The 27,871-nt window shown below is 45.5% G+C and overlaps 2 protein-coding genes across 2 annotated transcripts; both read left to right on the top strand.

Annotated features, from left to right (window-relative positions):
- Positions 1–5,294: 5,294 nt before the first annotated feature.
- LOC134046165 (2-hydroxyacylsphingosine 1-beta-galactosyltransferase-like) lies at positions 5,295–11,294 on the top strand. Its single transcript, XM_062496449.1, has 5 exons — positions 5,295–6,326; positions 9,085–9,224; positions 9,383–9,459; positions 9,839–10,058; positions 10,979–11,294. The coding sequence occupies exons 1-5, from the start codon at positions 5,481–5,483 to the stop codon at positions 11,292–11,294; spliced, it is 1,599 nt and encodes a 532-aa protein (XP_062352433.1). The 5' UTR covers positions 5,295–5,480.
- A 12,797-nt stretch (positions 11,295–24,091) lies between these two features.
- On the top strand, positions 24,092–27,440 carry ELOVL3 (ELOVL fatty acid elongase 3). Its single transcript, XM_062496733.1, has 4 exons — positions 24,092–24,204; positions 24,920–25,051; positions 26,273–26,424; positions 27,019–27,440. Exons 1-4 carry the CDS (start codon positions 24,092–24,094, stop codon positions 27,438–27,440), a joined length of 819 nt encoding a protein of 272 aa, XP_062352717.1.
- The last annotated feature ends 431 nt before the right edge of the window (positions 27,441–27,871 follow it).

Raw genomic sequence — 27,871 nt, 5'->3', positions numbered from 1 at the left:
AGCTGAAATGACAAGGCAGTAGATGGGAAGACTCTTTTCCTCTCCATTCCTCTTGACTGCTTCTCTAAGGTTTGGTGCACTGTGTCCTTCTAGTTTTCTCTGCAGTCTGAAAGTGTCATATAAAGTTTCTTTTAAGATTAAATAATTCTCTGCCCTGCCATGTGCTCTCACTTTGAGGTCTATGGCTCACATGACTATTTGGAAATGGCCCCAAGCTGTTCTTTCTCTTTCATCCAGGGATTACAAATAATGTTCTGACTTGCTTCCACACTGCAGACCTCAGACCACTCACAAGGGGCACAGTCTCACATCAGCCGCTTCTGTCTTGCAACTGTGTTGTAAGCAAGAGAAAAAGGCTGTCCGGAAGAGCTTGTTATTGCAGAGCACCCTGGTGTCACAAACCATCTCTGTTCCTTTCAGAAGATAAACAGGAAGCCTGTGGATACTGAATGGGGGAAATCTTACTTACTACCCAGACAGAGTGAATGTATGATGACAGGCCAGGGGGGAAGCAGATGTGTGGTGTCTGACACTATCCCCCAGCTCAAGGTCTTGAAGATGTGTGAAGTTTCAAATACTGTGATGAACTGAGATCCAGATCTTTATTTTTCTCCATTGTTATGGATCAGTGTTTCCTTTAGTGTCATGGTTCCCTGGCAGTGATCTATCATCTGGCAACCTCCTGCTAGTCCCACAGATTCTCACCTTGCCTGTAGAACTTCCTCCATATAACTCTAATGAGACAGGAAGGATGTTGAAGATGGTCCAAAGTACCAAAACTGTTTGGGGACTACATCAATCTTTGTCCAAACCAGATGAGCCAGAGCACTTCTTGTGTTTTGTGGCAGCAGTAGCACCAGTGTGGTGAAAAGTATAAATCATTCTGATGCTGACCTGATCACTGCTGTGATTGTACCCTTTGGTCCTCTGGAGATCTTGACTTCCTTCATTCTCTGTGCTTGTAGTGGGCTGCCATGAATATGTTGAAGGAAAAATGCTGGAAAGGTATGTTGTTTTGAGCTGACTATTTGTGCACTATTCAGTCTGTGTGCAAACAATATTTTAAAAACGCCTCAGGGCTGTAGACTGACAGGGGATGCTTCTTTATGAAAGGGTTTTTTTTCCTTTATCATTGTTTTCTGTACTAAAATCCTCATGCTAGTATTGCTGTACTGTGATTAGTATACTATAGTGCTAATATGAATATTAGTGTAATTTACCCAGGTGACTCTGGTGGAGTCAGAGTCTGTGATAAACCAAAACCAGAGCACATAAGCCCACCAAGCACTGGGCTGGATTTGATTGCTGGTTAAACTTCCCTGTTTCAACCTGTGCTTTGTTTGCTTTGTACAGTATTATATCCTCTAGGTTTTTTCTAGGGATTCCCCTGGGCAGTCCCTGCTTGTAGTGCAACATCCTCCTGCAGTGACAAAGTTGCTCTTGGAGCTGAATACATGCCTGCCTTCACAGAGTCCTGGCTTCCATAAATTAGCTGCAGCTAGGCTGTCATCACTGTGATGGTAACAGATGGTCCTGGTTTTTCTGGATCATACCCTACAGAACCGGCTAACTTCATTATCTTAGTCCAGGAAGAGTTTAGAGTATCCAGGTGAAGGTATCTTTTACTTTTGGTTTTCAGTTAATTCTGCTGCTTTGTTAACTCCTGGGAAGTTTGCAGTGAAAATTTTTCTTACTGTGTACAAGAGCTGTATAGGGACTAGGATGCAGGAGGGGAACTAATTCAGTCCCATGTATATGAGCTTCCAGGTCCTGGGCAGGAACTAGGTAATATTAAAAACTTGAGGGAGAGATATAAATGGCAGACCTTGCATCTGAGCCTGTTCATAGCCCTTTGTGGGGTTTTTTGCCTAGACTGCTTGCTGTCAGAAGTTTTAGTACTTCAGCCTAATAAAAGGCACCTGAATTAAATCAGAGCTGTAGCTGTTCAGTTATTTTACTTAAGCTGATTGGTGTAATTTTCCATCAATACCAAAGCCATACACTGTCAAACATGTTAAACAGGACAAAATCACAGGACAAATTTCAGCCCAGTAAGAGGTTTCTCAGGGGCATTTCAGAGAGCTGTGCTCTCTGCTCCCTTTCTGCTGCCTCACTTTTCAGTGTTAATGCATTGCTGTGGCTTTGAAAGCAATCTCCCAGCAGCTGAAGGCAGACAGGTGTGCAGGGTAGGGGGATGCTGCTGCTTGCAGTGACAGTCTCACTTTCCCAGATCCTGCTTTTACTGAGGTGTCTGTGCTGCCCTGAATGCTGCAGCGATGAAACTTAAAACGTTTGTGACATTTGTGGTGTGGGCTTTTCCAACAGTTCCCTTGAACCCTTACTCTGGCTGCCAGTGTTAAATGTGATGTTAGGGGCATTGCTCTGTGTAAATCAGCCAGCTGGTATGGCTCTGCCAAGCACTTTTCATGAAAACAGGGAAGGGTCTTTGCTCTTGTTACAAACCTTCCCCTTGCAGTGGCAGAGTTATTTTTGCAATATTTATGTGACGTAGCCACTAGGACTTCCAGACCACAAATAAGGAGATGGTTCTGTCTACTCTGCTCTCAGGCCTACTGTGGGATCTGTCATTTATTTTCTGTCATTTGCTGGATTTTGCACCTCTGTCAAGACACACGCTGTGAATTCACCTTCCCAGAGAATCACATTCCCATGCCCAGGTATTTGAAGGTTTCTGTTGAAGACTACCTGTCTGCAGCCTGCAGTAGCTGAGCTCCCATAGCTAGAGAGCTGGGCTGAGCCTGTGCTGCACTGGCCACAGCAGTTGCCCAGGCTGGAGGATCCTGCTGCAGAGCTCATGGAGCAGCTTTTTTTTTCAGTCTTAGTAAGAGGTAAACCAGTGAGATGAACAGGTGGATTCTGAGCCTTCCCTCAACTGGGCCATTTAGCCCTTGTCTAGGTCTGAGACTTCCTTCTTTGCTATCAACCTGAGACTGCAATAATGACTAGTTGCTGGACAAGGGACAGAGAGCCTTTGTGCCATTTTTGCTGGTAGTCATCCTTCATTATATCCCAATAGCACTAAAAATTAGGGGTGTGTCTGATGTGTCCAGCACAGCTCTAGGGCTGGAACTATCACCAGGGTCATAGCTTTCTGGGCATGGACAGAGCAGAGATTCTCTGGTGGTACTGAGCAGAAATAGGGAAAAAAGGTCTCTTCCTGCAGCTTGGCATCCTCTCTCCTCTTAGCAAGATTTACAGCTTCCCTTGTTGCTTGGGCAGGGAGAAAATGCTCCTGAGCCAGCACCTTTAGGGATTGCTCCTGATTTGGAAGAGATGAAACCACCAAGAGCAGTTTGCAAGTCTCACTGTGTCAGCATCTGGCCCTGACCTGGGGGGTGAGATTGACAGTTTACTTGTCTTTTGGTAGTCCCCAGAGGGTCCTGGCTGAGCTGAGGGTCTCAGCAATGTCTGGCACGTAGGTCCACAGCAGAACACAGTCCTTGCTGAAGATGGGTGACAATTTTTTTTCTTTTAATAACTATACCTTTTATCTGAATTATTTCTTCATCTTGTTGCCCAATGCTACCCCCACATATAAAACCTCTTCTACTCTTCTTGGCATACTTATGTGCATGTATGACCCACTAGGTGCCCCAGGACAAGCCTATGCCTGCTTCTGTCCTTAGCTCCCTGTCATCCCAGAGGAGATCAGGAGTACATGGCTGCCATCCTTCCCTCACTTACTGGAAGCAGCATGTGCTCCCAGATCTGCTGTGAATGTCATAGTCAAATGCTTTAACTTCCTTGGTATTGGGCAGGATAAATTCCCTTTGGCCCTCTCAAGTAATCTGAGAACTAGACCAGCTTTGTGGGCTGTAGCTCTGTTGTGACCAACACTTTGTCACAGGACAGACTGTTTCCTGCTGTTAGGGAGGCAGGATGCTAGGCAGACCCTTACTTTCCTTGCAGAGCTTATGCATTCTCCTCTCCAGCCCATCACCTTTGTGTACATTCTCCTGGAGCTCTTGTTCTGTGAGTCCATATATCCTCTTGGTATCTGTTAGCTTTTCTCATGTTTCTTTTCTTATGCAGGCACAGCCACACAGTTGACCCTGGGTGGGAAGGCTGGGAGTCCAAGCACTAGCAGGAATTGCCTTTGAAACAGGGAAGGGTCCCAACCAGCAGCTGCTCTGCTTCTTTCCCATGTCCTGTCCACACATGGGACAAGAAAGCAATGGAGGAAGAATAGAGCAGTTTTATTCTCCCATATCTGCATCCTTATGTGCTTAGTTTGGCCAGAGAGAGGCCTGCTGAGGGTAGCCTGAAGATTGTATTTAGCAGAATCTTGTCCATTACTTTCTTTTCCTACCTCGTAATTGATCAAGCACTAGTGGAGGGGCTGTCAGAAAATCTTGTACCAAATTCCACTCTACCACATCCCTGCAGCCCCACCAGGGCTTAGTTTGTGGGAGCCATCCAAAATCCACTTCTAGTTGTTCCCTTTGTAACTTCTTTTCCCACTGCTGTTCCCTGGCATGTCTGAACTGGGATCTCAGAAAACTACCGTGCTTCTGACTATTCCCAAATAATTATCACATAATTCTTCTCCCAAAATAATGCTAGGTGTGGGTGAGGCGCGTTCGCTTCCAGTGATGTAGCAACATCCCTTACACAACAGAAATCTTGGGTGTTTCATTAAACTGAAGAGGGGATGACGGCTTTAGGAGTGTGACTAAGGGGTATCAGTGTGCCACAGGTGTTGCATGTCATCTCTGGGTTTGCCTTCTTCTAGTGGATGAGTGTCCTGGAACCTGCTTTCCTTTTCCCAGAGCCTCCCATGACTGAGCCATACCAGAGCAGCTCTCTGTCCAGACTGCTGCTGTGCTCTCTGGGATTGTGGTTCCTCTCAGTGGGTCCTGCTGTGACCTGGACTTGCTCCTGCCCCATTTGTGCTGAGTGAGGTGCCTTGCCAGCCAGGTGAGGGCCAAAGCCAGAGCACACCTCTTGGCATTTCCACCAAGCTCTGCAGGCCTCCCTGCGAGCTTGCACAGACATCAAGGGCTCAGAGAGAACCAGCTGTTCTGGCTGGACAGAAATAAAAATAAAATCCAGCTGAGCTGGTTCTGTAGCGGTAAACAGGGACTGAGCAGCAAGTGTCCCTGCTGGTGCTGTGACCCAGCATAGCTCCTCCAGCCACTCACCCTCAGTACCTCTCTGCAAGTCAGTCTGCTGGTTTTTGAGCCTTAGGAGCACAGAGAAGAGGTTTTCTGGGAAACTTCCCTGATGTCTGACTTTGGTTGTTGGGATATTTTTGTGTTTTTTTTTTGTTTTTTTTTTTTTTTTTTTTTTTTTACAGGGCAAGGCAAAATGCACAGGGAGGTATGTTCCCCAGTGAAGAACTCCAGATTGCTCTCCTTTCCCAGCTCATGAGTCCTGGCTTGTAGCTACAATCGCAGCTGTTAGTTGCTGAATGCATGACAGAGATGCGACATTAATGGTGTGTTTGTCTCCTTGCAGTGATGAAGATGATGAAGGTGCTACCATGCTCTGCTGCTCTTCTTTTCCTAGTGACTGCATTCACTGTGGAGCCATCTCACGGTGCCAAGGTGCTAGTCATGCCCACCATAGTCTTTGACAGCCACTTGCGAGTGTTCATGCGGGTGGCAGAGGCACTGACTGACCGGGGCCATGACCCTGTGCTGCTGCTTCATGAGGGTCGAGATGTGGAAACTTCCCTGCCTGGCTTCCGCATGCAGAGGTACTGGGGTACCTTCAGCACAGAGAGTGCAGATGCCTGGGTGCAGGAGAAGATAAAGCGTGTCTTTCAAGGGAAGATGACCTCTCTGGAGGTGTTTTCATTTTTGGAGAAGTACCTGGAAAACTGTGACCTAGTACTGGGAAATTCTACCCTTCTGCAGAAACTCCAGTGGGAGCACTTTGACCTGCTTTTGGTGGATCCCAACGAGATGTGTGGATTTATCCTGGCCCACATCCTACATGTCAAATATGCTGTGATTTCCACAGGTTTCTGGTTCCCAGCAGAGATTGGTGCCACCTCCCCCATTGCCTATGTCCCTGAATTCAACTCCCTGATGACAGACAGGATGGGCTTTTTTGGTAGGACTTGGAATCTCCTAGTCTACATAATCACTCGTGTGGCTACAAAACTGGTCATCCTGCCCAAGTTTGAACGTCTCATGGAGAAGCATAGCGTGGAGCCCAAGACATCCATGTTGGATCTTGTTCATGGAACTAGTCTCTTCTTCCTCTGTAATGATGTGGTGCTGGACTTTCCCCGTCCAACGCTCCCCCATGTCATTTTCACAGGGGGGATCCTCGCTGAGCCTGCAAAGCCCCTTCCAGTGGTAAGTGTAAGAAAGCTTTGATCTATGATCTATCAACTGGGGAAGCTACTTAGTTCAGATCTTCTTTGGAAGAACCTTGTAAAAGTTTTGAAGCCCCAAGTGTCTGGAAAGCTGCTGTGTTTTGGTGCTTGTGGGTGCATCAGTGAGACAGAGAACACTGAAGGCTGTCAGGCTGCAGGGAGGATGTAGAATTAGAATCCCATCTGAAGTGGGATTTGGCCTCACTGTCGATATAAAATGGTGTGTGGAATTCCTAAGATGAAAGTGTTGCCCCTAGGGCTTGATAATGGATCATTTGTTTGCTCCTATGCTAAAGTGGAAATGGGAAAAACAATCTTCCTTGTTTCGTCACTGATATGTTAATCCAGAATTTCTTCCTTCACCCTATTTCTCACAGAGCATTTCTGTCCTTGAGGTTGTAGTCTTAAGAAACCACAGGGGAAGAGCTATTCTTGTTCCTTCATTAAGTTTAGTGCAGAATCCCAAAATATGGAAAACTGAATGGTATCGTCCCCTTTTTCTCAAGGTTCAGTCCTGAAAACTCCTCTAATGGCTTTCTCCAGCCTATGCCTCACTAATCTCTGGAATAAATCCAGAGGTTCAAGCTCCTAAAGCCTCTGGCTGAAGACAGTATTGAAATAGAATAGGACTTGTCTTACCACTTTTACAAACATTGAGGGGAAATAAACCTGGATAGTGGAACTTGGGCAGTCAAGATGTCCCAGTGCTCTGACTATGGGTCTGAAATGGAGAAAAGATTTCAACTTTCAAATTATTAGAGGCCTGTCAAGATCTCCAATGGCAACTTTAACTGATGCTGTGGTGCCAATATTTTTCAGTTAAAAAAAATGAGATTAGGTGCTTTATAAAGAAGCTCTCCAGATGTGTCTGATTGCACATGAGCCTTGCCCACGTGGCACGGCCTGCAGGTAATGAAGCGCACGTAGGGTACTCCGAAAGCTGTGTCAGAGGGTGGCTGCCTCACCGCTCTTGCAAAACTCTGGCTTGGTCCAACCTGGCCACGTACACACCTGCCTTATAAAGAAGGGAGTTGTTTGCTAGGGCATTACTCATGTGCTTCACAGCTTCCAGAACAGACCCCAAGGCACCTGAGGAAAGAATGATGGAGATAAGTCCAGAGCCCTGCAGTAGGTGGTGGCTGTCATGCTAGCAGGTAGGCATGTCTGGGATGCCAGCAGAAGAGAGACCGTCTGTAGGTCTAGGTGTACCTTAAAGAATGTCCCATCTGAAACATAATTAAATGTTTATTTCCTCCTATTTGAAACACTATGATTTTGATTGCTTCTAATTAGGACTTGGTTAAATATAGATATGTATTTGAGAGAAAGTGAGAACATTTGGTGGTCAACCATGCTTCCCTGGCAACTTCAATGCTGTGTCTGAAAAGTTAATGTTATGGACCAATTATAATGGATGACATAGTCATCTGGTTTAGGAGTCATTGTACATTTATTTAGAAAGGGAAAGCCAGCAATTTCTCTTCTTGTAGCAGTTTCAAAGGTTGTACTCTCAAAGGAATGTGAAACTCAAAAGAATGGGAAAACCAAAATATCTGTTGTAAACCTTTTGATTCTTTGATTGTTTTAGGTCACTCTAAGCATTTCTGAAAAGATAGGCTTGAGTCTCTGAAGCATACAACAAAGGAGAAAATCCCCAGAGAGTAACACTAAAATGTGCTTTGTAACTCTTTTGTACTCTGATCCCCTAACTTTTAGACTATAATTAATATTCTGAATTAATCACTCTAGTTTTCTCTTTTATTAAAAGATTTTTTTTAAAATTCATGTTCTCCTACATGTTTATTTTAGGAAGTATATGTATTCCAAGATAGGGAAGTTTAATAAAAAAAAAATTCTAAAATGCTTCTGACTGGAATGCATGGGAAACTTGAAGCAGGACAGAATTCATAATGAGCAATAGACTCAGCCCAGCCTGGCATAAGAGGGAATAGTCCATGTTTGCTTCACAGCAGCTGTGGTTGCAGATTTCTTCTCCCTCCTACCTTCTGGCTTTGGTTAAAAAATGTACAGACTGTGTTCTAGATACAGATCTGTTTATATAGCTTTACAGGTAGCCTCTAAATGAAGGGCAAATAACTGTGGGTCTTACTGGATCTGCAGCTACCTCTCTGTCCAGTGATCAAAACCTAAATCTGCTGTCTGCAAGTAGCTATCAAGGATTGGTAGAAGTCTCCTGTCAAGATGGCATGACTTCCTGCCACCTCCAGGAGCCTTTGACATTGGAGAGTTTGTAGGAACTCTTCAGGAAGAAGTGGTTCTTGACGATGTAATGTTTTGTCTCCTGTATCAGCCTGTAGCTAGAGACCCTGACAGGCCTCCTGTCTTAGAGGTAATGGGAAAGTAGCCTTCCTCTTTTTACTACAATTTCCTTCTCTGCCATGGCTGTTCCTATGCAGCCTTTCTGTTGCCAGAACCCTTCTTGTCAAAGAGTAACTGTGTTACTTCCAGAACAGGAGACAATGCTATGAAATGCAGGTTTTGGACACCTCCCTGCAAACTCTCAAGACCAGTAGGTGCTCAAGTAATTTCTTCCTGGCTGGGTGCAAAAATCACAGTGGTTTTAGATTTCATTGTGTGGTGAAAACCGTGTAGCTTTGTGCTCTGGGTGGATTTGGCTTCATCTTCTCTGTGGACAGCTTTCTCCTGACAGAGGTAAGAGTGGGGAAGGGCCTTTCTGCTGCAATACTTCAAGGCAGCTGCATGTGTTTTGCCCACAGGGTCTGCGTCTCTGGGTGGAAGCAGCAGAGGCAGGTGTCGTTGTTGTCTCCTTTGGCATCGGGATCCGAGCTCTTCCAGGCGATTTGGTGGAGAAGATGGCTGGTGCATTTGCTCGCCTCCCGCAAAGGGTGGTGTGGAGGTGAAAAGGGAACGGGATTCATTTTCCACTTGAGTTGGATGAAAAACAATGTTGAGGGGTGATTAATTTCAAATCACAGAATCTGCTTTCTGTCTCTTGATCTGATTGAATTTATTTTGTTTCTCTTCTTTTTTCCTTTTCTCTGTCTCCTCCCACAGATATTTTGGTCAGAAGCCAAGAAACCTGGGTGAGAATACACTGATGATGGGGTGGCTGCCCCAGAATGACCTGTTAGGTAAGGCTAGGTTCTGTGCATGTGTGTGCCACTAGCAACACCCCTGGAGTTTAGCCCAAACCACAGCAAAGGCACATAAGGATAGCAGCACCTGTGTGGATCTAAGTCTGTCGCTTCTTGTGTGTCTGATCTGTACAGAACATGATCCTCACCTAACACCTACTTGAAGCTTCTTGTCTCCTGTCTCCCTTCTCCTCCATGCTCTGCTCAGCAGTTTTGCGCTGCCAAAAGGCAGATGTATTCCCAAAGGCTTGCATCCTTTCTGCTCAGCATGCCTGTTTTTCCCCAAACATACATCAGCATTGTGCATTGAGGAACCCCTTGGTCGCTCTGTTGCAACATGGAAGGCATTGACTTGCTACTGTTTCTTTACCTGCAGGCCACCCCAATGTGAAAGCTTTTGTCAGCCACTGTGGGATGAATGGTGTATTTGAGGCAATTTATCACGGTGTGCCAGTGGTGGGATTTCCTTTCTATGGGGACCAGTTTGACATCATGACCAGAGTGCAGGCGAAGGGCATGGGTATCCTCATGGACTGGAGCAGAGTAAAAGAAGAGGAACTTTACCAGGCTGTCACCGCAGTCATCTCTGATCCCAGGTGAGGCATCTGGAAGCATCAAGCTCTTCCTTGGTGCAGGCTGTGTGTAGGACAAGCGTGTCTTTGTGTTGACCCCTACACCGCCTGTGGTGGCTTCTGTACCAAGCACAGTTGCAAGCATTGCTCAGCCAACCATATGTCAGTGCCTCAAAATTCTTACATGCAGTGCCGGAGGAGCTACTCCAGCATTTGCTGCCAAGGAGTCTAGTACTGTTTGACTGACTGTAATGTTCTCATAGAGCTCTGAGATACTGGGGAACAGACCCCTTCTCTTAGTACCAGCCTGTCATCAGGGAGAGTGAGATCACAGCCTCCCATTGGGACCTCCCTGAACTTGTCCAAAAAAACTTTCCATAGAAAAAGAGAGGGAGCTGCAGGTAATGGTCCATCTACTTCTTCTGTAAATCATATAGTCTTTTTTTTCCTAGAACTGAGGCAGGAACAGAAAAGGGGCACAGAGCTCCTGTTTTTTAAGAGGCATGCAACTGCTGGTTTTTGAAATGTTCTCTGAGAGCTTGATTTTTAAAACATTTTATATTTGTTACCTATGAAGAGGTGTTGCAATTTGGTACCTGGAAAGGTTTGGCTACTGATCAAGCGTGTAACTTTTGCTTGATGCCAGGTGAGGTCTTAGGGTGCAAACTCCCCTCAGAAAGTACCATGCATATGAACTCACTGAACAGGTACTTGCAAGCCAAACTGTCAGTGTTGTTAATAAAACACAAAGTAAAATACACTTTAGCTTGTGCCTTCATGGCTGGCAAGTGCCATCAGAGTGGCTTTCAGAAGAAGAATGGAAGAAATTTGCCCCTCTCCCAAGGTATTATTTGGGACTTGAAAGCATCACTGGATGTCTCAGGCCACTTCTCAGGTATGAAGTTTCTGTCAAAAGGTAAATATCTTGTAATCTTTCCTTGCAGCTACAAAAAAGCAGCCCAGCACATCTCAGCTCTGCACCTGGACAGACCAATGCATGCTCTCAACAGGACAGTGTATTGGTTGGAGTACATCCTTCGTCACAATGGGGCACCCTACCTTCGCCCAGCTGTCTACGACCTCTCCCTATATGAGTACTTCTGCCTGGACATACTGGCTCTTCTCTTGCTGTGTCTGGCTGTTATTGGATTTGTTGTCTACAAATCTGTGGTCTGGTGCAGAAGGAAGGGGGCCAGCCCTGTGTATCAGAATGGCAATTGCGTGAAAGGCCACTTCACAGATGAGAAAAAACTGCAGTAGTGGCCACTATGTTCCAGGGCATATCCCATCACTGTGAAATGAACTGCTGCTGTGCCAAGAAACGTATGGCATGCAGGCATGGAGAGAGGTGGAAGATCTGCAGGTCTGGATGAGAAGAGATGGGGAGGGAGGAGTATTGCAAAGGCCTGTGTCTACACCTCTGTGTACAGCACCTGTGGGCGGGGCGGGGGGGGGGGCATGAATTCAGGCGTGGGTGGGAGCACTTGGCCAGGATGCTGGGAATGGGGCATAGATAGGTAGACTTCCAGGGAGGAGTGCAAGTTGTTCCCTTTGTATTGCACATTGGTTTAGATGCTGGTGTTGCTCTTCTGGCTTTTTGGATCATGGAGGCTCTGGAGGTAGGAACATCATTTAATGTGCAGCAGACACCATTTCTCCTCTGCCTTGTTACTAAGAGCCCCAGGAGTCAGGATGCCTTTATGTGCAAATGAGAACCTGAAGCATAGCTGTGGACAAGGAAGGGCACTGAAAATATCATCTACAAGAGAGAAAAATTGGTCTGTTTTAAGTTTTGTGGATAAATATTGTTCTTCCTGCTTCAGTCAACACTCTGCAATTCTGTTTGTGTTCGAGCTAAATTATTATTTTTTAAAATAAACTTATATTCTTTCTCCCGTGTGGCAGTTTTCTGGTCTTGGTTTAATATAAACCTGTGATTCTTGTAACAGGAAGTTGTTCAAACAGGATTGAAGTGCTTTATCCTTCTCATTACTGCAGCTATGGTCCCCACATACCTTCATCAGCAAATTTTTGGCTTTTCTGCAGGCTTTCATGCATTGCCTTCCCTCCTCTGTCTTCATGTGGCACACACCCATGCCCATATCTCCAAACCTGTGATGAAAGAAAAATCTGGAACAGAGGCACGTGCCAGGACCACAGTCCCAGCAGCCAGTAGCTCAGAGAGCTGGTGACAGGCACTGGGCCATACACCACATCTCTAGAAGCAGCACACTCTGTTCATTTCAATGTAACAGACAGTACTGTTGTGCCACTTGGGCCGTGCTGTGGAGTGGTGCCTAATGTGTACCACTGTGAACTCACCCTGGACTCCAAGGCAAACCTAAATGGGGTGCAGTTGCACAGCCTGCCCACAGCATTTTGTGACAGTCTCACTGCCCCTGTCCCGTGCTGAGATCAAGGGCTCTGCTCCATGCTCCCACTGGGCCACTGCACTGCCCCAGCAGGAGTTGGAGAGTAAACTCACTGCCACAGCTGACCTTGCTGCTGGTTCTAGGCTCTGCTCTCTCTTGCTGTTCCATGTGGGTTTTTTTCTAGATGAAAGATGTGCTTCTACTGCAGTTTGGCTGGGCTCCTGGGCTGTTCTAGGTTGGGATAGTGCCTGGCTCTCACTTAGGGGCTCTTCTGAGGCCAGGCAGTTCTGTCTTCCAACCTTCAGCTTGCAGAGGGGCTGAGGTGAAGGTGACTTTTGATGACCCATCAACCTTACTCTGTAGCAGCACTCATGCCCTCTGAGCTGAGGCTGTGGAGCCTAATAGTCCCTAATGGCAGGAAGAGGGAGATGAGACCAAGGTGCTAATAGATATTTGGGGGAAACTGGGCATCACAGAGATAGGTAATAGGAACACTGTCTGCTTGGCACCTTTCTGTCTGCAAGTTGAAATTAAGAGGTTGATAGGATTTGGGGTTTATTTTTAGATAGAAAAGACACTGCCACAAATTTTCAGCATTCCTGCCTTTTCCCAGTTGCACTATGGTGACCTTGTTGTCATCTCCTAGCAGATGAGTTTGGACAAGGGGGTGGAGGTGGGGCATTTTGTCATCTTCGAGGTGGAAGGAGATGATTACTGCTGCCTACGTGAGAGTTCGGATGTTTAGATTAGGCTGAATATAGCAAGAGAGTTGGCAAGCTTACAGCTTGGTGACAGAGTTGGATTGTTTTGAACTTGAAGAAAAAGGAGGGAGAGGACAAATACACCATGTTTGCAAACAGGTGTACCAGTGGAGGCACCATGAGGACAGAGACCTGCATACTGCTTTGTTTGCAAGCAAATGAAGCAGACAGAAATACTGGAGTCCCAAGAGCCTGTGTGGGCTTACAAAAGTGTGTCTATTTTCATATGATTCCTCCTTGCTATTCACAATTTCAGAAAGAAGCTCAAGCAAGCACCACATGCAGCAGTATCATGTTGTCTCCTATCAGATATGCTCTTACCTTCTTGAACTTCTCATGGCTGCTTTAATTCCCAAAGGTATTGCAGAGTTTGGAGCCATGTCTATCCAGAGAGTCTATATATATATATATACACATATATATATATAGTTAATAAAAATTATTTCCACATTTTGGTGACAACTATTTCTAATGCAGTAAAGCACTAACCTGGCCAAGGATCCTGTGAGTAAGAAGTGGACATTCAAAAAGCACCCCTGCAGTAAAGAGTGTTCCCTAGGAAAAGCTGTGTACTGACTTAGAAACTGTCAGGAGCCATTCTGTTAAGTTATAAGGTGATTTATAGAAGTATTTGAATATACTCATTAAAGATGAAGGCTCCTCTAGCTTTTCCAACTTTATTTCTGTCCTCTGTAAATCTTTTCCTAATAAACATATAGCTTTCTCTCTACATCTCTCCTTGTTATTCTTTCAGTATTGAATACAGAAGGAAAGTATAACAAGGCCTTAAGCTAGTTATTAAGTTAAATTAGGAATAATGAGTAGTCTGACACACACATTAAAAGCCAAGGTGGGGGAAGGGATGTAGGTGAGCTTTATCCTTCATCCAGCTCTGCCTTCAGCTTGGTGTCTGATATCTGGGCACGATGCCTGCAGTTACTAAATGCCCTCCCTGTCATAGGTACTGAGGCAGGCATGCAGGGCTGTGGTGTAACTTGGCAAATTAAAAAATTGAAACTGTGGCTTATGAGGCAGCAAGCAGGGAGCAAGCTCTTTATTCACCTTTTTTTTCCCCTCAAACGAAAGTAGGACATGAGTCAATACTTTTCAGAAGACTGAAGAAGCCTCACCCAAGAGCTGCAACCCCAGCTGAGCTGTGCACGGGAGCAAGCTGCCTTCTGCCCCTCTGTCCTGCTTCTGGCAGGGGAGGGGGATTATGAGCAGGGTCCAGCAACACCCGCAGGATGCAGCAACACCCCCAGCCCCACTGCTGTGTGCGGCTCTCCCTGCAAGGGCCCCGTGTGCGGCGGGGAGGTGTTTGGGGCACGCTTGAGCCAGCTTTTCAGGTTCACCCGGCCCCACAGCTCCTCACAGAACTTCTCTGCGAGAGGCACGGCAGCCCTGTGATTGGGAGCCGTCCTGGAGTGGAAACACCCTAGGTTTGCAAATGAATGTGTTTTCCAGATGATGGCTGTGCAGCTCTGCCCAAACCCTGGGCTGGGGGCAGCTCCTCTGCTGGGGGCAGCTCCTTGTGGGGAATAGGGAAGGGGTGAAGCCACATGGCTCCTGTTGTGACCCCTCTCCTTAGCCCAGTGCCAGCAGCTGCAGCTTTGCAGGAGCACACAAGGCCTGGCACTGCCCCAGAGGCTGCTCCCCTGAAGGACTTTGCCACCAGCTCATAAACTACTGCTGCTTCAGCCCCAGTGTTGGCTCTGGAAGGGTCCCCGCACACCCCGGCAGAATCTCCATGGGAGAATCTGGCTGTGGGCTGCCCAACAGTCACATCAATTCCCTATATGTTTTTTTTCCAGCCTAGTAAGGCAGCAGCACCAAACTGTGTCAACAAAATTTGGCTAATAAAGAGGAGCCATCTCCCTCTGCAGGTGAGTGTGAATCGCTCCATCTGGCAGAGGAAAGCCTAGCGAAGAAGATGATTTTTACTCAGACAGCGTTTAATGACAGTACTCCCAAGAGCACTTCTGTGAAGGAACCCTTTCCCTTTGCCTGTGCATGGCTCAGCCCAGCCTCTCATCTCTGCCTGTGGGTATCTCCCTCATGGCCCCCATGCATCTCTCTGATGCTCTTGAGAGTGTGGGCAGTGCTTTTCTCTGATGCTTCCAGGTTACAAATATTTCTCACAGAGGAAGGCAACGAGCCAAGCTCTGTGAATCCCCAGTCCCCAGCCGTGGCCATTTGCCACTGAGAGCACTGTTGGAGCAAGCTAGTCCCTCTGTCCCCACCAGGGCCTCCTCAGGACTGTGTCATGGCAATGGAACTGCACAGCAAGTTCCTGAAGGCAGTGCAATGGAAAGCAGCTTTCTCCCACGTACTCTGGGAAGGCATGATCTAAAAACCAGAAATGCCCATGGTCTCTCCCAAGCTGTGCTTTTGGAAGGGCTTCCCAAATCCTTGCAAACACCAAGGAGAGATTACACACCAGCCAGGAGCTGGGCAATATGCCTTTCAGGACAGCTGAGGGCAGCCAATCACTCCAAATAGCTGACTGACGTCTCAGGACACAGAAAGCTCCTCCCTTCTCTCTCAGCCTCCTCCCTCTTTTCCAGGGACTGCTGCTAAGATGCTTCTCCCTCTCCAGCTAAGCTAATTTATCCCCATCAGGACCATTCTACCTGCTGTTATAAAAGACTCTGGGTGGGCTGCAGCTGAGAACAGTTATTTTTCAGGTTCTTACATCTGTTCTCCGTGGTGTCCGTTGTAGGAATGGCTATGTAGCAACGTTTTTAAGGAAAACTTTTGAATTATTATTTAGTAATATATCTGTGCAAGTGCTCTGGTAGCGATGCTGTTGACTAACCTAATCCTGTTGCCTTTAAATACAGTTATAAGAGTTTCTATAAGGCAAGTTTTTCTAAGATAGATGTGCTGATGTAAAACTCAGCTATTTTATTAAAGAGCTTTGCAGGGTTGAGTTTTCTTCTGTTATTGGCAATCATGAAAAGCAGAGAGATTCTGCTTGATTGCGAAGAGATAAGTGTGGTTATAGTGATATGCAGAACCATATACCTGTAGTTCAAAGGAAGTTGGTTTTGAGAAATCCAAGATAACAAGCAAGGTTGGAAGAGTTATTGAAAACAGAATTGTATGGTTCACAAAGGCAATAGCAGCCCCACATAGCTAATGTTTACTTTTAGAAAAGTGCATCAATAAACAAGCAAAAAAATAGATATATATCCAAAGCACTCTTGAAAACAACACAGATTAGCCTATGTATCTTGCTGGGGAAAATAAAAATAAAAAGAAACAACATTACACATTCTGCAAATTATATACCCTGTGTTATAATGCTAATGTAGTTCAACAGATGCTATGGATGGAGTTGAACATCCTGCAAAGCTTTGGGTAAGGTCATCTATCAGTTCAGGCAGTGGTAATGTTGGTTTTGGGCTCTAGGCAGGGAAATATTAAAGGCTTTGCCCTGAATCCACGAATTATCTACATGGAGACATCTACATGTTCTACCAAGAACAGCCTTTTTAAAAGCTAAACTGTCTGGGAAGGAGGGTTGAATGGTTAATTTTTATTAAAACTAAACAGGTAAGAAGCTGAGGGCCTTGGCAAGTGTAAAAGACAGAACTGGTAAAAGCTGATCTTAAAAGCCCTGCCTGTAGTTTGGGTGACGAAGTGGGGAGGAGCTGAAGAAACAATTGCAGACCTTTTGGGCAGCGCAGAGACACCTTTCACAATTGGGTGTTTGGATTACATCCCATCCACCTTTTGTCAGGACTGCCCAGTAGCAAGAAGAGGGAACAGCTATACTGTAAGAAGAGGTTGGGTCTGATCAGGGAAGTTTCATTACAGTAAGTTTTGTAACAAATCGGTTGAAAAAGCCCCAAATGCTGAACAAAGGCTTGAAGACTCCTCTCCTTGCAGGTCATACCTTGCTAACCAAGGAGCCCTCTAACTGTATCAGTTCAGAGCTGGGTAAAGGAATGTGGGTTCTCATTATCAGGACTTTCCAAAGATGTTTCAAAAGGGGGTCTGCAAAAAGAGGCAAGTAACTGTTAGTGGCAATCCAAGCTTTACTGGGGATCAAATTAGTCTCAAGGCAGAAGCAAGTAGAATGAATGCTGATTAGGTTAGTTTCATTAAAAGTCAGAGACAAGCACTTTCTGCTGGGATTAGAGGAATAGCATTTTAGTCCCACTTCTGTAGCCAGGATGTTCTGCAATGCAAAGCACTGAGCTTTGGTTTTGTGCCCTCACCGTCATCTGGGATTGGCAAATTTACCTGGACTCTGCAGCCTTGATAGACTTCAACCAGAGCAAAGAGGTGATGTTTTGTGCATGTCTGGTCTTGGTGTAACTTCTGCTAACTACGACAGCAGATGATTCAACTGGGGACAGGAGCACAGGAATGATTAAGTGGAGAGTGGCCAACATAAAGCCATCAGCAAAATCTGGCTGTGAATGACCCTGAGGTAATTTTGCTTAGTTTAGCAAAGCAGAAGATGTTTTGTATTTTTGAGAATGCAGGGTAGAGAGCTCTTATGCACCATGACCAGTGTAGGCAACAGCTCACATTGGCAATTTCATCAATACAATAATATAGTTATTGTGCTGTGGTTTATTTTACTCTTATTGAAGGTGCAGGACCAGTTCTGGTTGAGAAATACTGAATGTTTGTACAAAGTATCTCTCTAATGAACACTTCAGAAAACACAAATACATATGTGTGTGAATGTCTGTAGGTGTTCTTAAACTCAGCCTGAGCTTTGAGATGTGATAAAAGCATAGCTGATTGGGTTGTTCAAAGGACACCTTTGATCTTAATCAGAAGTCCTTCAATGGGATTTTTTGTACATGTGTTGGTTCAAGAACTTGTTAAACTTGTCTTTAAATTTTCAACTGCAAAAACAGACACTGATGAATTAAATTAGCAGATTCTCTGCTAATCTCAGGCTTTCTGGATTCTGTATGTGTATCCAACTATTGTTTTCTGAACAGAGCTTGAAGACATAGCAACTCCAGGCAAAAGCCCAGCTGCCCACTCAAGGTACTTGTTTTAATCAATGTTTCCAAACACCAGTGGGCCTACTTACAGGCTTTAGCAGCAAAAGCGTTTGTAAATGATAGGGTATCAACAAAAGAGCTCCTTAGAGGTGATTTGCATCATGGATGTTTTACATGGAATTTGTAACCCTTAGCTTAGAGTTGATAGCATTCTCGTGAAGGGTCATTGCAGATTATGACATCTTTGGGTTAATAGCTCCTGATGTCACCACCATTTTGTTTACCCCTTAGGATGTTTAACCCTTAGCTCCTTTGTTAGGTTTTATTTTATTCTAAGATCTTTCAAAGTGGCAAGAGTAACTAGGTCAAAGAGCAAGAAATAAATTGGCCACTAGAAAGGACTCCAAGTAGTCCCTTCTGAGAGGTCTCATATTCCCATTCACTCCATCTGCTTTGGGTCTTTTTCATGCTTGGAAAACACTGTCTTTCACAGCAGGGGAAAGACAGACACATCCAGTGTGCTCCCCAGAAGGCATCTTTAATTAAAAAATATGTATGTATGCATGAAGGAACAGTACTTTGTCTTGCCCTATGCAAAATTGTTCTCAAATGCCCAAATTTCTTGATCATCACACACATCCTTGAGAAGGACCATGCCCAAACACCGTACAGTGAAGGTCTTGTTATTATGCTTATTACGGCTCTATCTTGCCAAGGTACAAAGAAGAGGTGCTATTGCTGAGCTGTGTCTCTTGATGGTCTCTAATCAACCATCATGCAGGGAGCTGCAAGGAAGGATTGTTGCCTCTCATACTGTGCAGCTGTTAAACAGCAAACTATTTGTGCCAGCCTGCTTGGGTGACTCTTGCAAGGCAATAAAGCTTATCTGAGGCTGGGAAAGCAGAAGGAAGACAGATGGACTGCTTGCAAACAGCAGGGGATCCTCTTTTCCCCCTGGGCCAGAGGACATGTTTCTCCAGGGGACGACAGCTAACGCCCCCAGCGAGTCAGGAAACCCCCTGTCTGCTCTTCAGGAGGTGATGCCTCCCTGCACTTTTGCAGTGTTTGCTCGTCTCTAATGGCCAAAGATCTGAGAACCCCTTGGTGGAGATCTTGGTGTCACAGGCTGTGGTGGCTGATGCCAGAGGGTGCCCTGTGCTAGCAGACCTGTGAGGCATGGAGGTCCAAGCATGCTCACCATTACCCAGCTTTACCCAGCTTTTCCTGCAGCTCTGATTGCTGGTGGTTATCCCTGTATTCTCTTACATCTCCAAAAGAATGCACCTGTGCCATGGTGGCTAGGAGAAAGGGTTATAGCTGAACTTGACAGAGCAAGGCAGTAAAGACAAATTGGTAAATCTGCACATGTCGTAGCTGTCCCTGAGCCAGTGTCTCCTGCCTACCTCCTGACTGAAGCTCTTTGCCTCTGGCACTTGCACTGCAACTCTTCCCTCTCCTTGAAACAAGTGATGCCCACTGCCTGGGTTTTACCCAAGCCAGCTATTAATAATCTTCTGTGGACTAGTTGTTATGAAGTCTCAATCTACGAAAAAATGTGTGTGCTCATGTGCTTGAGGTTTTGGTTTTCAAATAGCTATTCTATTTATTATGTTGCATTACTTGCTGTTTCTCTTTCTAAACAAAAGCTCTTCAGAGCTTCCCACATATGAAGTTCCAGAAGATGTAAATAATATCTAATTTTGCATCAGCTTTTTTATCTAGGGGTTATCATAGAATGGTTTGGTTTGGTTTGGTTTGGTTTGGAAGGGATCCAAACATTATCCAGCCCCCAAGCCCCTGAGATGAGTAGTCACATCTTGAACTAAATCACCTTGCTGACAGCCCTATTCAGCCTTGAATGTTTTGAGACACAGGACATCTACCATCTCTCTGGGCAATTTATTCCACTGTTTCGCCACTTGTGTGGCCCTAAGTTTTGTGTTAGCCAAGTGCAGGCATAACAGCTCAGGGTAACTCCTTCAGCACTTTATGTCAAGCTCTTTGCTACAATATGTGTGAAAACTAGTCTGCTTTCCAAAGTCAGGGAATCAATCAGGAGAGAAAGTTTGTTTCCTTACCTTTACCATTTGTTATTACCTATTAAACCTAATTAAAACAAACTGTGATATATGTATAATCATGCCTTGCCTGCCATGCCGCTTCTGTTGGTGGCAAAGGAGTTAAAAGATATTTTGATCAACAACACAAAGATTGTTCTTTGTGTTCATAGTCTGGTGAAAAAGCTGCCCTGGGAAGGCCCATATATGAAATCATGTTCTCTGCAGTCAAGAGGGTTATATGGAATCAAGCCATTATCCTAAGCTTTGATGAAATCTTGCAGTGCTTGTGCAAGGAGATCCTTCCATGCCTTTCACTGCTCTGATGTGTAAATCACAAATAACAACCACAGGCAGTCCAACAAGCTGTTTTGGAGGTGGTTATGCGCAATAGCCTTGTTTCCTGGGCAAAAAAAGACCTGTGTTTTCTTCACTGATGGGGATGGCAGTGTAACTCAAGACCAACAAAACCCAGCTTGAGTGAGGCTGACTCTGTGTGTTCTCTTGTCCTGCAGACTGTCGGGGGTCTCATATTTAAGGCCAATCTGAACTGGCATATTATACCTGGAACTAATTTTTTTTTTTAAATCAACAACTGTGCCTCCTTGTTTCCCTGTCCCCACCTGTGTGGGTCAGGCAGGTAGCTGGTGGCAGTACAATGACGGTCAGCTAGTCAACAGGCAGTTGAAGACTTTGGTGGCCACATTGCCTCTGGCCCACACACTTAAAATGTTTTGCCCCGTCCTAGTTATTGTAGCTGCTCTCTTAACTCCTGCCATGTATCCACTCTGTTTAAGTCCTACAGACTTCTCTGTGTCATCTTTTCTGTGTCACTTGCTATGGAAGTGGTTGATTTGTGAGGCTAGGGAGCTGTAAATGCTTGCTGTCCTTTATCTTGCCTAAAGTATTGGTTTTCTTAATTTGTAGTATTCTTACAAAAGAAATTACGCACTCTGTCTTTCTAGAAACCACTTCCTGCACTATGGATTGTACCAGGATTTGGCTGCTTGTTATTCAGAACAGTGCCTGGAGTCTTTTACAAGTATCTTCATGTTCTCAATGTTCTCATGTTTATGTTCTGTCATGTTGACAGAAGGAAAATGTGTTATCTACCACCGAAGTAGTCTGTTTGTTGTTTACTATCCTGTTACAGGAAATTAATTTTAAGACTTGGGATACAAAATGTGGTGTTTGTGAAAAAATCAGTTTCTTGTACTCTTGACCACGGGGCAAATAAGAGTGTAGGTGATGCTCAGTCACCGTATCAGAAACTAGTTCTCTCCATGTGTATTGGTGAAAAAGTGAATCTTTACCAGAAAACTGAAACTCTTGTTGAAAATACCAATTTAAGCTTTAAGTGAGAATTCCATCTATTTAGAGCTACCTCAAAGAAGAATTATTTTTGGAATGCTGTAGAAGCATTCTCCATAAGAGAACCAGATCTCCATAAGGATCCACAATGTTATTTCATGGACCTCACAAAATTGTCCTTTCTCTTTGAGGTTCTACCTAGCCATTTTGGGCTCAAAATAAAGACATGGGGGCTTCTGTTCCATAGGGTCTCTGTCTCCTTCCCACTCAGTTGGAGGACAGAATAATGAAGTGCTCCCCTCCCACTGATTCAGCACTGCAGCCCTGATGTTCCTGCTCTGTGTAAAGTGTTGATGGAGCTCTGCTTCCTCACCTGCAGCAGCTGAGCTCTGTGCAATTCACTGTGATGTGTGAAAACGAGCTCATCTGTTTTTTTTACAAGTCGCTCTAATGTCTATATTGCATGTCAGCTTCTAAAGCATTCTGAGTCCAACAGTTTCTGAGCAGTGCTAGTGACCAGGCACTGGACTGGGCAGTTCTCTGCATGCTAATCCAGCCAAATCCAGGAGTGCAGATACATGTATTTGACAGCAGGGAGAAAAGAGGATAACAAGAATGTCACGACTGCATCTGGATTGTGCAGGTGACAAATCCTGTGACAAATCCTGCCTTATTAAGCAAGAAATGTGCCTCAGAGGATGCCAAGAGCCTCATTCCTGCTATCTGCTTCTGCTCGTTACATGTGTTGTTCTTGTTCCCATCTGCCAAGGAGATACTTGGGAAGGGCTGCCAGCTGCCTGCTCAGGTCACACCAAAGAGCTGCAGTCATGAGCTCCTCCTGTAACTCTACATGCCACCACCTGAGAGATGGATGGACAGACCTACCCTAAGAGAGGCTTTGTTCTTGTTCATGTGGCATAAAACAGTTTCAAAATGAAAACTTTACTGAACCTAGGATTAGATTAGGAATAAGAAATTATGTTGATATCAGGACATTTTCTACTCAGCTAATCCAACTCATCCTTGCATCTCTCAATAGGTATTTAAAGGTTTTTTCTCGTCTCATATGGTGTCTTATGTAAAGGAGGCGTTGTTTAACAGTTGCTAAAGCATAGATCAAACAAGCAGGTATTTCATACTTGTGGTGTCTCAAACATCTAACAACTGTATTCCACCTAAGAACAGCAAATCCACAGACAATATGCAGGCAAAGAAGTCAGCAACAGTGCAACTATTGTCAAGAGGAGAGGGATAAGTTTATAAGGCTCCCAACGTTGCTTTGCTGCTGAATAATGAGACTGAACACTGACTTGTATGCATTAGAAGTGCAAAAAGTTTGTGTTACTGAGCTGCTGCTTCTCTGCTCTTACCCTTGGCTTTACTGGTGGTTGCACCTGGTCTTGTGGTGTGCAGAAGCCCTTGTAACAGATGAAAGTTTCCTTCAGCATGTACCTGAATATTCTGCCTGGTGATGCTACTGCCCAAACTAGGCAATGAAAGATGAAAGACAAGTGACTCAGGAATGGAGACTGCACAATCCCTGACCTGAAGGACCTCCTTGGAGCTGGAAACACTAAGGTGAGAGCTGTGTAAGGCACAGTGGGAGCTCATGCTATGTAAAGGGTGTTTTCTCTGTGTGGGGCATGGTAAAACCACTGCTGCTGACATGTGTAAGCTGAACTTTCCACAGATACATGCAAGTGCTCTCCAAAATGGGGAGTGTAAGTCAGGGGTGCTGCACAAATCACCAAGGGATTTTAATTCCTACATGTCAAATTCTTTCCTGATATTTTTCACACTTTCTGCATTGTGAAAAACAGAGAAAATTGTGAATGCCCAATCCCTAGAAGAGCTTGAGGCCTAGCTGGATAAGGCTTTGGGCAGCTTGGTGTGGTGAAAGATGTCCACCCATGACAGAGGGAGTGAAACTAGATGATCTTTAAGGTCCCTTTCAACCCAAAGTATTATACAGTCCTATGAAATGTCTCACCCAGGCAAATGTTCACCTGCTTGAAGGGGCAGCAGTTAAGCAGATGATTTGTGTGCAGGTGCAGTGATGCCTGCATGAGGCAAACCCCTCCCAAGTCTGTGAGCTTTGTAGGGTGCAGCTGCTGCATACATGCAAAGACATGACACTTGGGAGAGACACCAAGATGAGTGAAGTGACCAGAGGGTGCAATGAGATATGCTGCATTCAGGAGATTTTGGCTGTGATGGAGCTATTTTCAGCAGCAGGAATTTTAAGTGGGAGAATACCCAGAACCCATCTAGTCTCCAGCAGCGGCCAGATGCTTCCGTCTGTAGTGAAGAAAGCACAGCAGCTAACCTCAGCCAGGGTAAGGGAATGTCTGCCTGCTGGTGGTGTCAGTGTTGGAATCACCTTACCCATCTGCTGAGGACGAGCTGGACTGGATGGGGAACGCGAGCACCTCCCGCTCAGCCTTACTCAGCGCAAGGAGTGGGAGGCTCCGGTTCCCCGCCGGTCCCACCCCCCGCCGCGGTGTGATGTTGGGGCGGAGCGCAGTCCCGGGAGTATATCCACCGGTGAAGCGTGTGGGACTGCCTTGTTTCGGGTTGCTCCCGGGGATGCTGAATATGGAAGCGAACATTGACCTGGCGGAACTGCAGCCACTGGGGGAGTATGACTTCGAGAAGAACTTCAATCACCTGGCAGCCAGGAAATGGATGGAGGAGAATTGGTAAGAGGAGGTTGCTGACCTGGTGCATTCACGAGCCTGGGTAACTCTATCGGGTTCTGCTGCTTTTAGCAGAGCAGGTGTAAGGATCTTCACTTCCGAGGAGGAGAAGATCGGGGGTTTCTGGTTGTGTACCTGAGGCTGTGGAGGATGGGATGCAGCAGCACATGCGGCAGAGCAAACAGTGGTCCAGGTGGTGCTGTAGCTTGCAGGGAGATGGCGAAGTGGCAAGAGGGCAAAGAGCACCCACGGATAGCCACTGCAGCCCTTGCACTGGCAAGTAGGGCAGTCAGCCCTGCCATGCTGCACTAAAGCCTTGGAATGTGTGGGATGTAAGACAAGGCACTTGAGGCTCTATCTTCCGTGAAACTGGCCTTTTTAGACATCCTGCACAGACATCCTCTACCTATAGAGTCTCATGTGTAAAGGGCTAAGATGCATTGATGTGTTTACTTTGGATCACAGGCTACCAGAACCTGCCTCATCCCATCAAGGTCTTGTAGAAATCCCCATGATGTAGCAGTTCACTTTCCTTTGTGCAGTCCTCAGGGTTCTTGCTTGCTCACTGTCAGGGCAGGCTTTCTTGTGACCAAACCAAATCTTAACATGACAGTGGGAGATCTTTTGTTTCTTGGTGAGAGTACTTTGCTAGGGCTACAAAAGTCTGGCTAAAAATAGGTCAGTCTTTTCCTGACTGTTCCCTCTTCTCTACTTGCAGGCAAAAGTCTTTCATTATTTCTATTATTTATTTCATCCTGATCTTCGGAATCCAACATATCATGAAGGAACGGAGGCCCTTCAATCTGCGTGTACCACTGGTCCTGTGGTCCTTCAGCCTGACTTTGTTCAGGTAAGAGCCTTTGCTAAATCTGGAGGCAGGTGTAGACCTTCCCTCAGAACTGGATTGATGGAAAGTTTTGGTTATCCACTATGTCACTTGGGAAATAAATTTAAATTTTCCTCTTGAAGGCTCTTTCTAACTAGGGGAGTGACCTGCTTATACAAGTAATTTATTTCTCACCAGAAATACTCCAACAAGTCAAATGAGTTGCAAAAGGATTGCTAGGGAGCGTGCTTGGAAATCATTAGTAGTTAGACTTGAACGTGAAGCCTGCAAGAGCAGACAACTTCCCTCATTCAAAGGGAAGTTGCAAGTTTGCAAAGTTTGCCAATTGCAAGTTTGATGTGAGGTCTATTTCTCTTTAAAATTTAGATTTCTTTCTCTATCCCTGCCTCTGTGCTCCACCCCTACCCCCCCCATTTTTCTGATCCCGTTGTGTAGGAGGTGGGGGGAAATTCTGCTACGCTCACAGAAGCACAGAACAGTAATTTAAAATGTGTTTTCAAACTGTCCAGTCTTATGGTAGAGGTTTCCTGCAGTGGCCATGAAAATGTTTCAGCCCATGCTCTGTATTTAAACAAGCAGATGTCAATTTTAGAAAATTCCCCTCATCTTTTTTTCTGTCTGTTTGGTAGGACAGAGAAAAACTAGACTACTGCCTCTGTAACTCCTATTGGCTTTGACAAGGTCAAAAGGACACTGGTTGTCCTCTGTCAGGACAGGGTATGGCATTGATCCGTAAAATCACAAGCTGTGGGAGAGGGGAGGTCAGGGGATAGCTGTTCATGGTCTGTTCAAAGACAAGATTGTGTGAATTAAACATGTAGGTTGATAACAAAGAAAAAGTGGTATTTCTTCTCATAAGCTGTACGAGTTGCCTGCCACAGGAGGTTATAATGCTCCCTGGGCCTGTCCTGTGGGACAGCAGGAAAATTGTCCTCCATTTCTCATCATGTGGGGCAGCTTTTGCTCAAGTGCCTCTTCAGGCAATGGAAGCAGGGGGTGTAATGAGGGAGCACTCTTTGATGCTGCTTTGTCTTGCAGGAATAGGTTTTAAATCCTGGCTAAAATTTATTAGGAAGTCTAAGAAGGCAGAAGTTTGACTAAATGTCTCTGAGATTGCCCTGAGCATCAAGATGGAGTCAACTAAACATGCATGGATGCAGAGCTGTCAGAGGCTATGTTGAGGCCCTGGGAACAGTGTCCAGCTCTCCTCTGGTTTTCTTGCAGTATCACTGCAGCCTGTCGGATCTGGAAGCAGATGGCCTTCATCCTCCTTAACAAGGGATTTAAGCAATCAGTGTGTAGTAGATCTTTCTACATCCACCCTGTTTCCAAGCTTTGGATGTATCTATTTGCACTGAGCAAACTGGTTGAAATGGGTGAGTCTCAAACTTCTCCTCATCCTGTGTGTTTATAACTGCTTTGCTTTTACAAGCAGATTTTCTTTTACAGGTCTCTGTCCAAATGTTACTTGGAGAAAAGGGTCGCTTAGCCTTGCATGTGTCACTCATTTTCTTGCTCCCTATTGCTCAACTCAGATGATATGCTTGCTGTCCAGGGGTTTGCAGCCTGATGTTACTGCTATAGTTTGATTCCCAGGCCAGTGCCTGGACTGGGAAATTCTGCACTAGAATGACCGTGGAGAGGGACAGCAGACAGGCAGGGAGGGCTGGGCTTTCCACACAGTTTTCGTAAAAAAGAAGTAAAGAAGAGCCAATTGGAAATGCAGTGCAGGTATATCTGGGGAAGCAAGCCTGGAACAAGGCACTCTTAATACTGCAAACATGTCAGAAAGTAGGGTGCCTAAATGGTGTTTTTCAATACAGGTTATTTCAATGGGAACCTAGGTTTTGGTGGGATCAAACCACGTAATGGCTTCAGCATTGAAGCTTGCTTGGTTCTTTTTCATGTGAAAACTTGTGCAACTGCTGTGCTTTCACCTGACTAATGATACACCTCTCCTCCAACCCCAGGTGACACTCTGTTCATTGTTCTCCGGAAAAAGAAGCTCATCTTCCTCCACTGGTACCACCACTGTTTCACAATGATTATATCCTGGTATGGCTATAACATTACGACGATTGGTATGGGGTGGAACGCAGCCTTGAACCTCAGTATCCATTCTGTGGTGTACTCATACTACACTGTGACAGCCATGGGCTTCCGGGTACCCAAATCCATCATGATGCTAATCACCACTTCACAGATTGTGCAGATGGCAGGATTTGTAATAATTAACATCTTTGGCTTCTTTTGGAAGAATGATAAGGGCTGCCAAATTAGCTGGCCAATGCTTCTTATTCCATTTATCTTATATACCACTTTATTGGCTCTCTTCTACAACTTTTTCATGAAAACTTACCTGAGTAGCACACAGAAATCAAAGGGGAATTAAAAACAAGGGGTGGAAGCAAAGATTGGGATGGAAGTGGGGAGAGACGGAGAGGGAAAGGGGAAACTTTTTCTTCTGTCTGGAGCCCAAGTGCCTGATGGGATGGGTGTGATGGGGTTTAGGAAGAGATCACTGCGGGCAACAGCCTTCAGAGTAACTTGCACATTGGCCTTTGGTGTGTCTGCCTTGCAGTGGGTGGTATGCCAGAGTGAGGTGCAGGTTGTGGCAGGCTGGTGACAGGAGAAAGGGGAAGAGGCTGGGGGCTGGAAACCTTGGGGTTGTGGTTCTGCTTTTCCTTCTTTCTATCACTTGGGTTTGCTTTGTGCCTCACTTCCTTTCTGGGGGCTGATAGAATCCTGCATGCACCAAGACTCTCTTTGGAAAAAAGGGGAACTCCTCTCAAAGCAGCACTGCCTTCTCCATGGTCCCCAGCT

The sequence above is a fragment of the Cinclus cinclus genome, chromosome 7, assembly GCF_963662255.1.
Source record: "Cinclus cinclus chromosome 7, bCinCin1.1, whole genome shotgun sequence".
NCBI classification, from domain to species: Eukaryota; Metazoa; Chordata; class Aves; order Passeriformes; family Cinclidae; genus Cinclus; species Cinclus cinclus.
The sequence above is the reverse complement of the archived record's forward strand: the minus strand, read 5'-3'. Positions and strand labels throughout refer to the sequence as shown.

What these genes read in the sequence shown, in the direction of transcription:
- ELOVL3 (XM_062496733.1), top strand. Translation starts at nt 24,092, where the DNA reads ATGCTGAATATGGAAGCGAACATTGACCTGGCGGAACTGCAGCCACTG. An exon ending in AAATGGATGGAGGAGAATTG is followed by an intron (nt 24,205 to 24,919) that starts GTAAGAGGAGGT and finishes CTCTACTTGCAG; the next exon opens with GCAAAAGTCTTTCATTATTT. An exon ending in TTCAGCCTGACTTTGTTCAG is followed by an intron (nt 25,052 to 26,272) that starts GTAAGAGCCTTT and finishes GTTTTCTTGCAG; the next exon opens with TATCACTGCAGCCTGTCGGA.
- LOC134046165 (XM_062496449.1), top strand. Translation starts at nt 5,481, where the DNA reads ATGAAGATGATGAAGGTGCTACCATGCTCTGCTGCTCTTCTTTTCCTA. An exon ending in GCCCCAGAATGACCTGTTAG is followed by an intron (nt 9,460 to 9,838) that starts GTAAGGCTAGGT and finishes CTTTACCTGCAG; the next exon opens with GCCACCCCAATGTGAAAGCT. An exon ending in GCAGTCATCTCTGATCCCAG is followed by an intron (nt 10,059 to 10,978) that starts GTGAGGCATCTG and finishes CTTTCCTTGCAG; the next exon opens with CTACAAAAAAGCAGCCCAGC.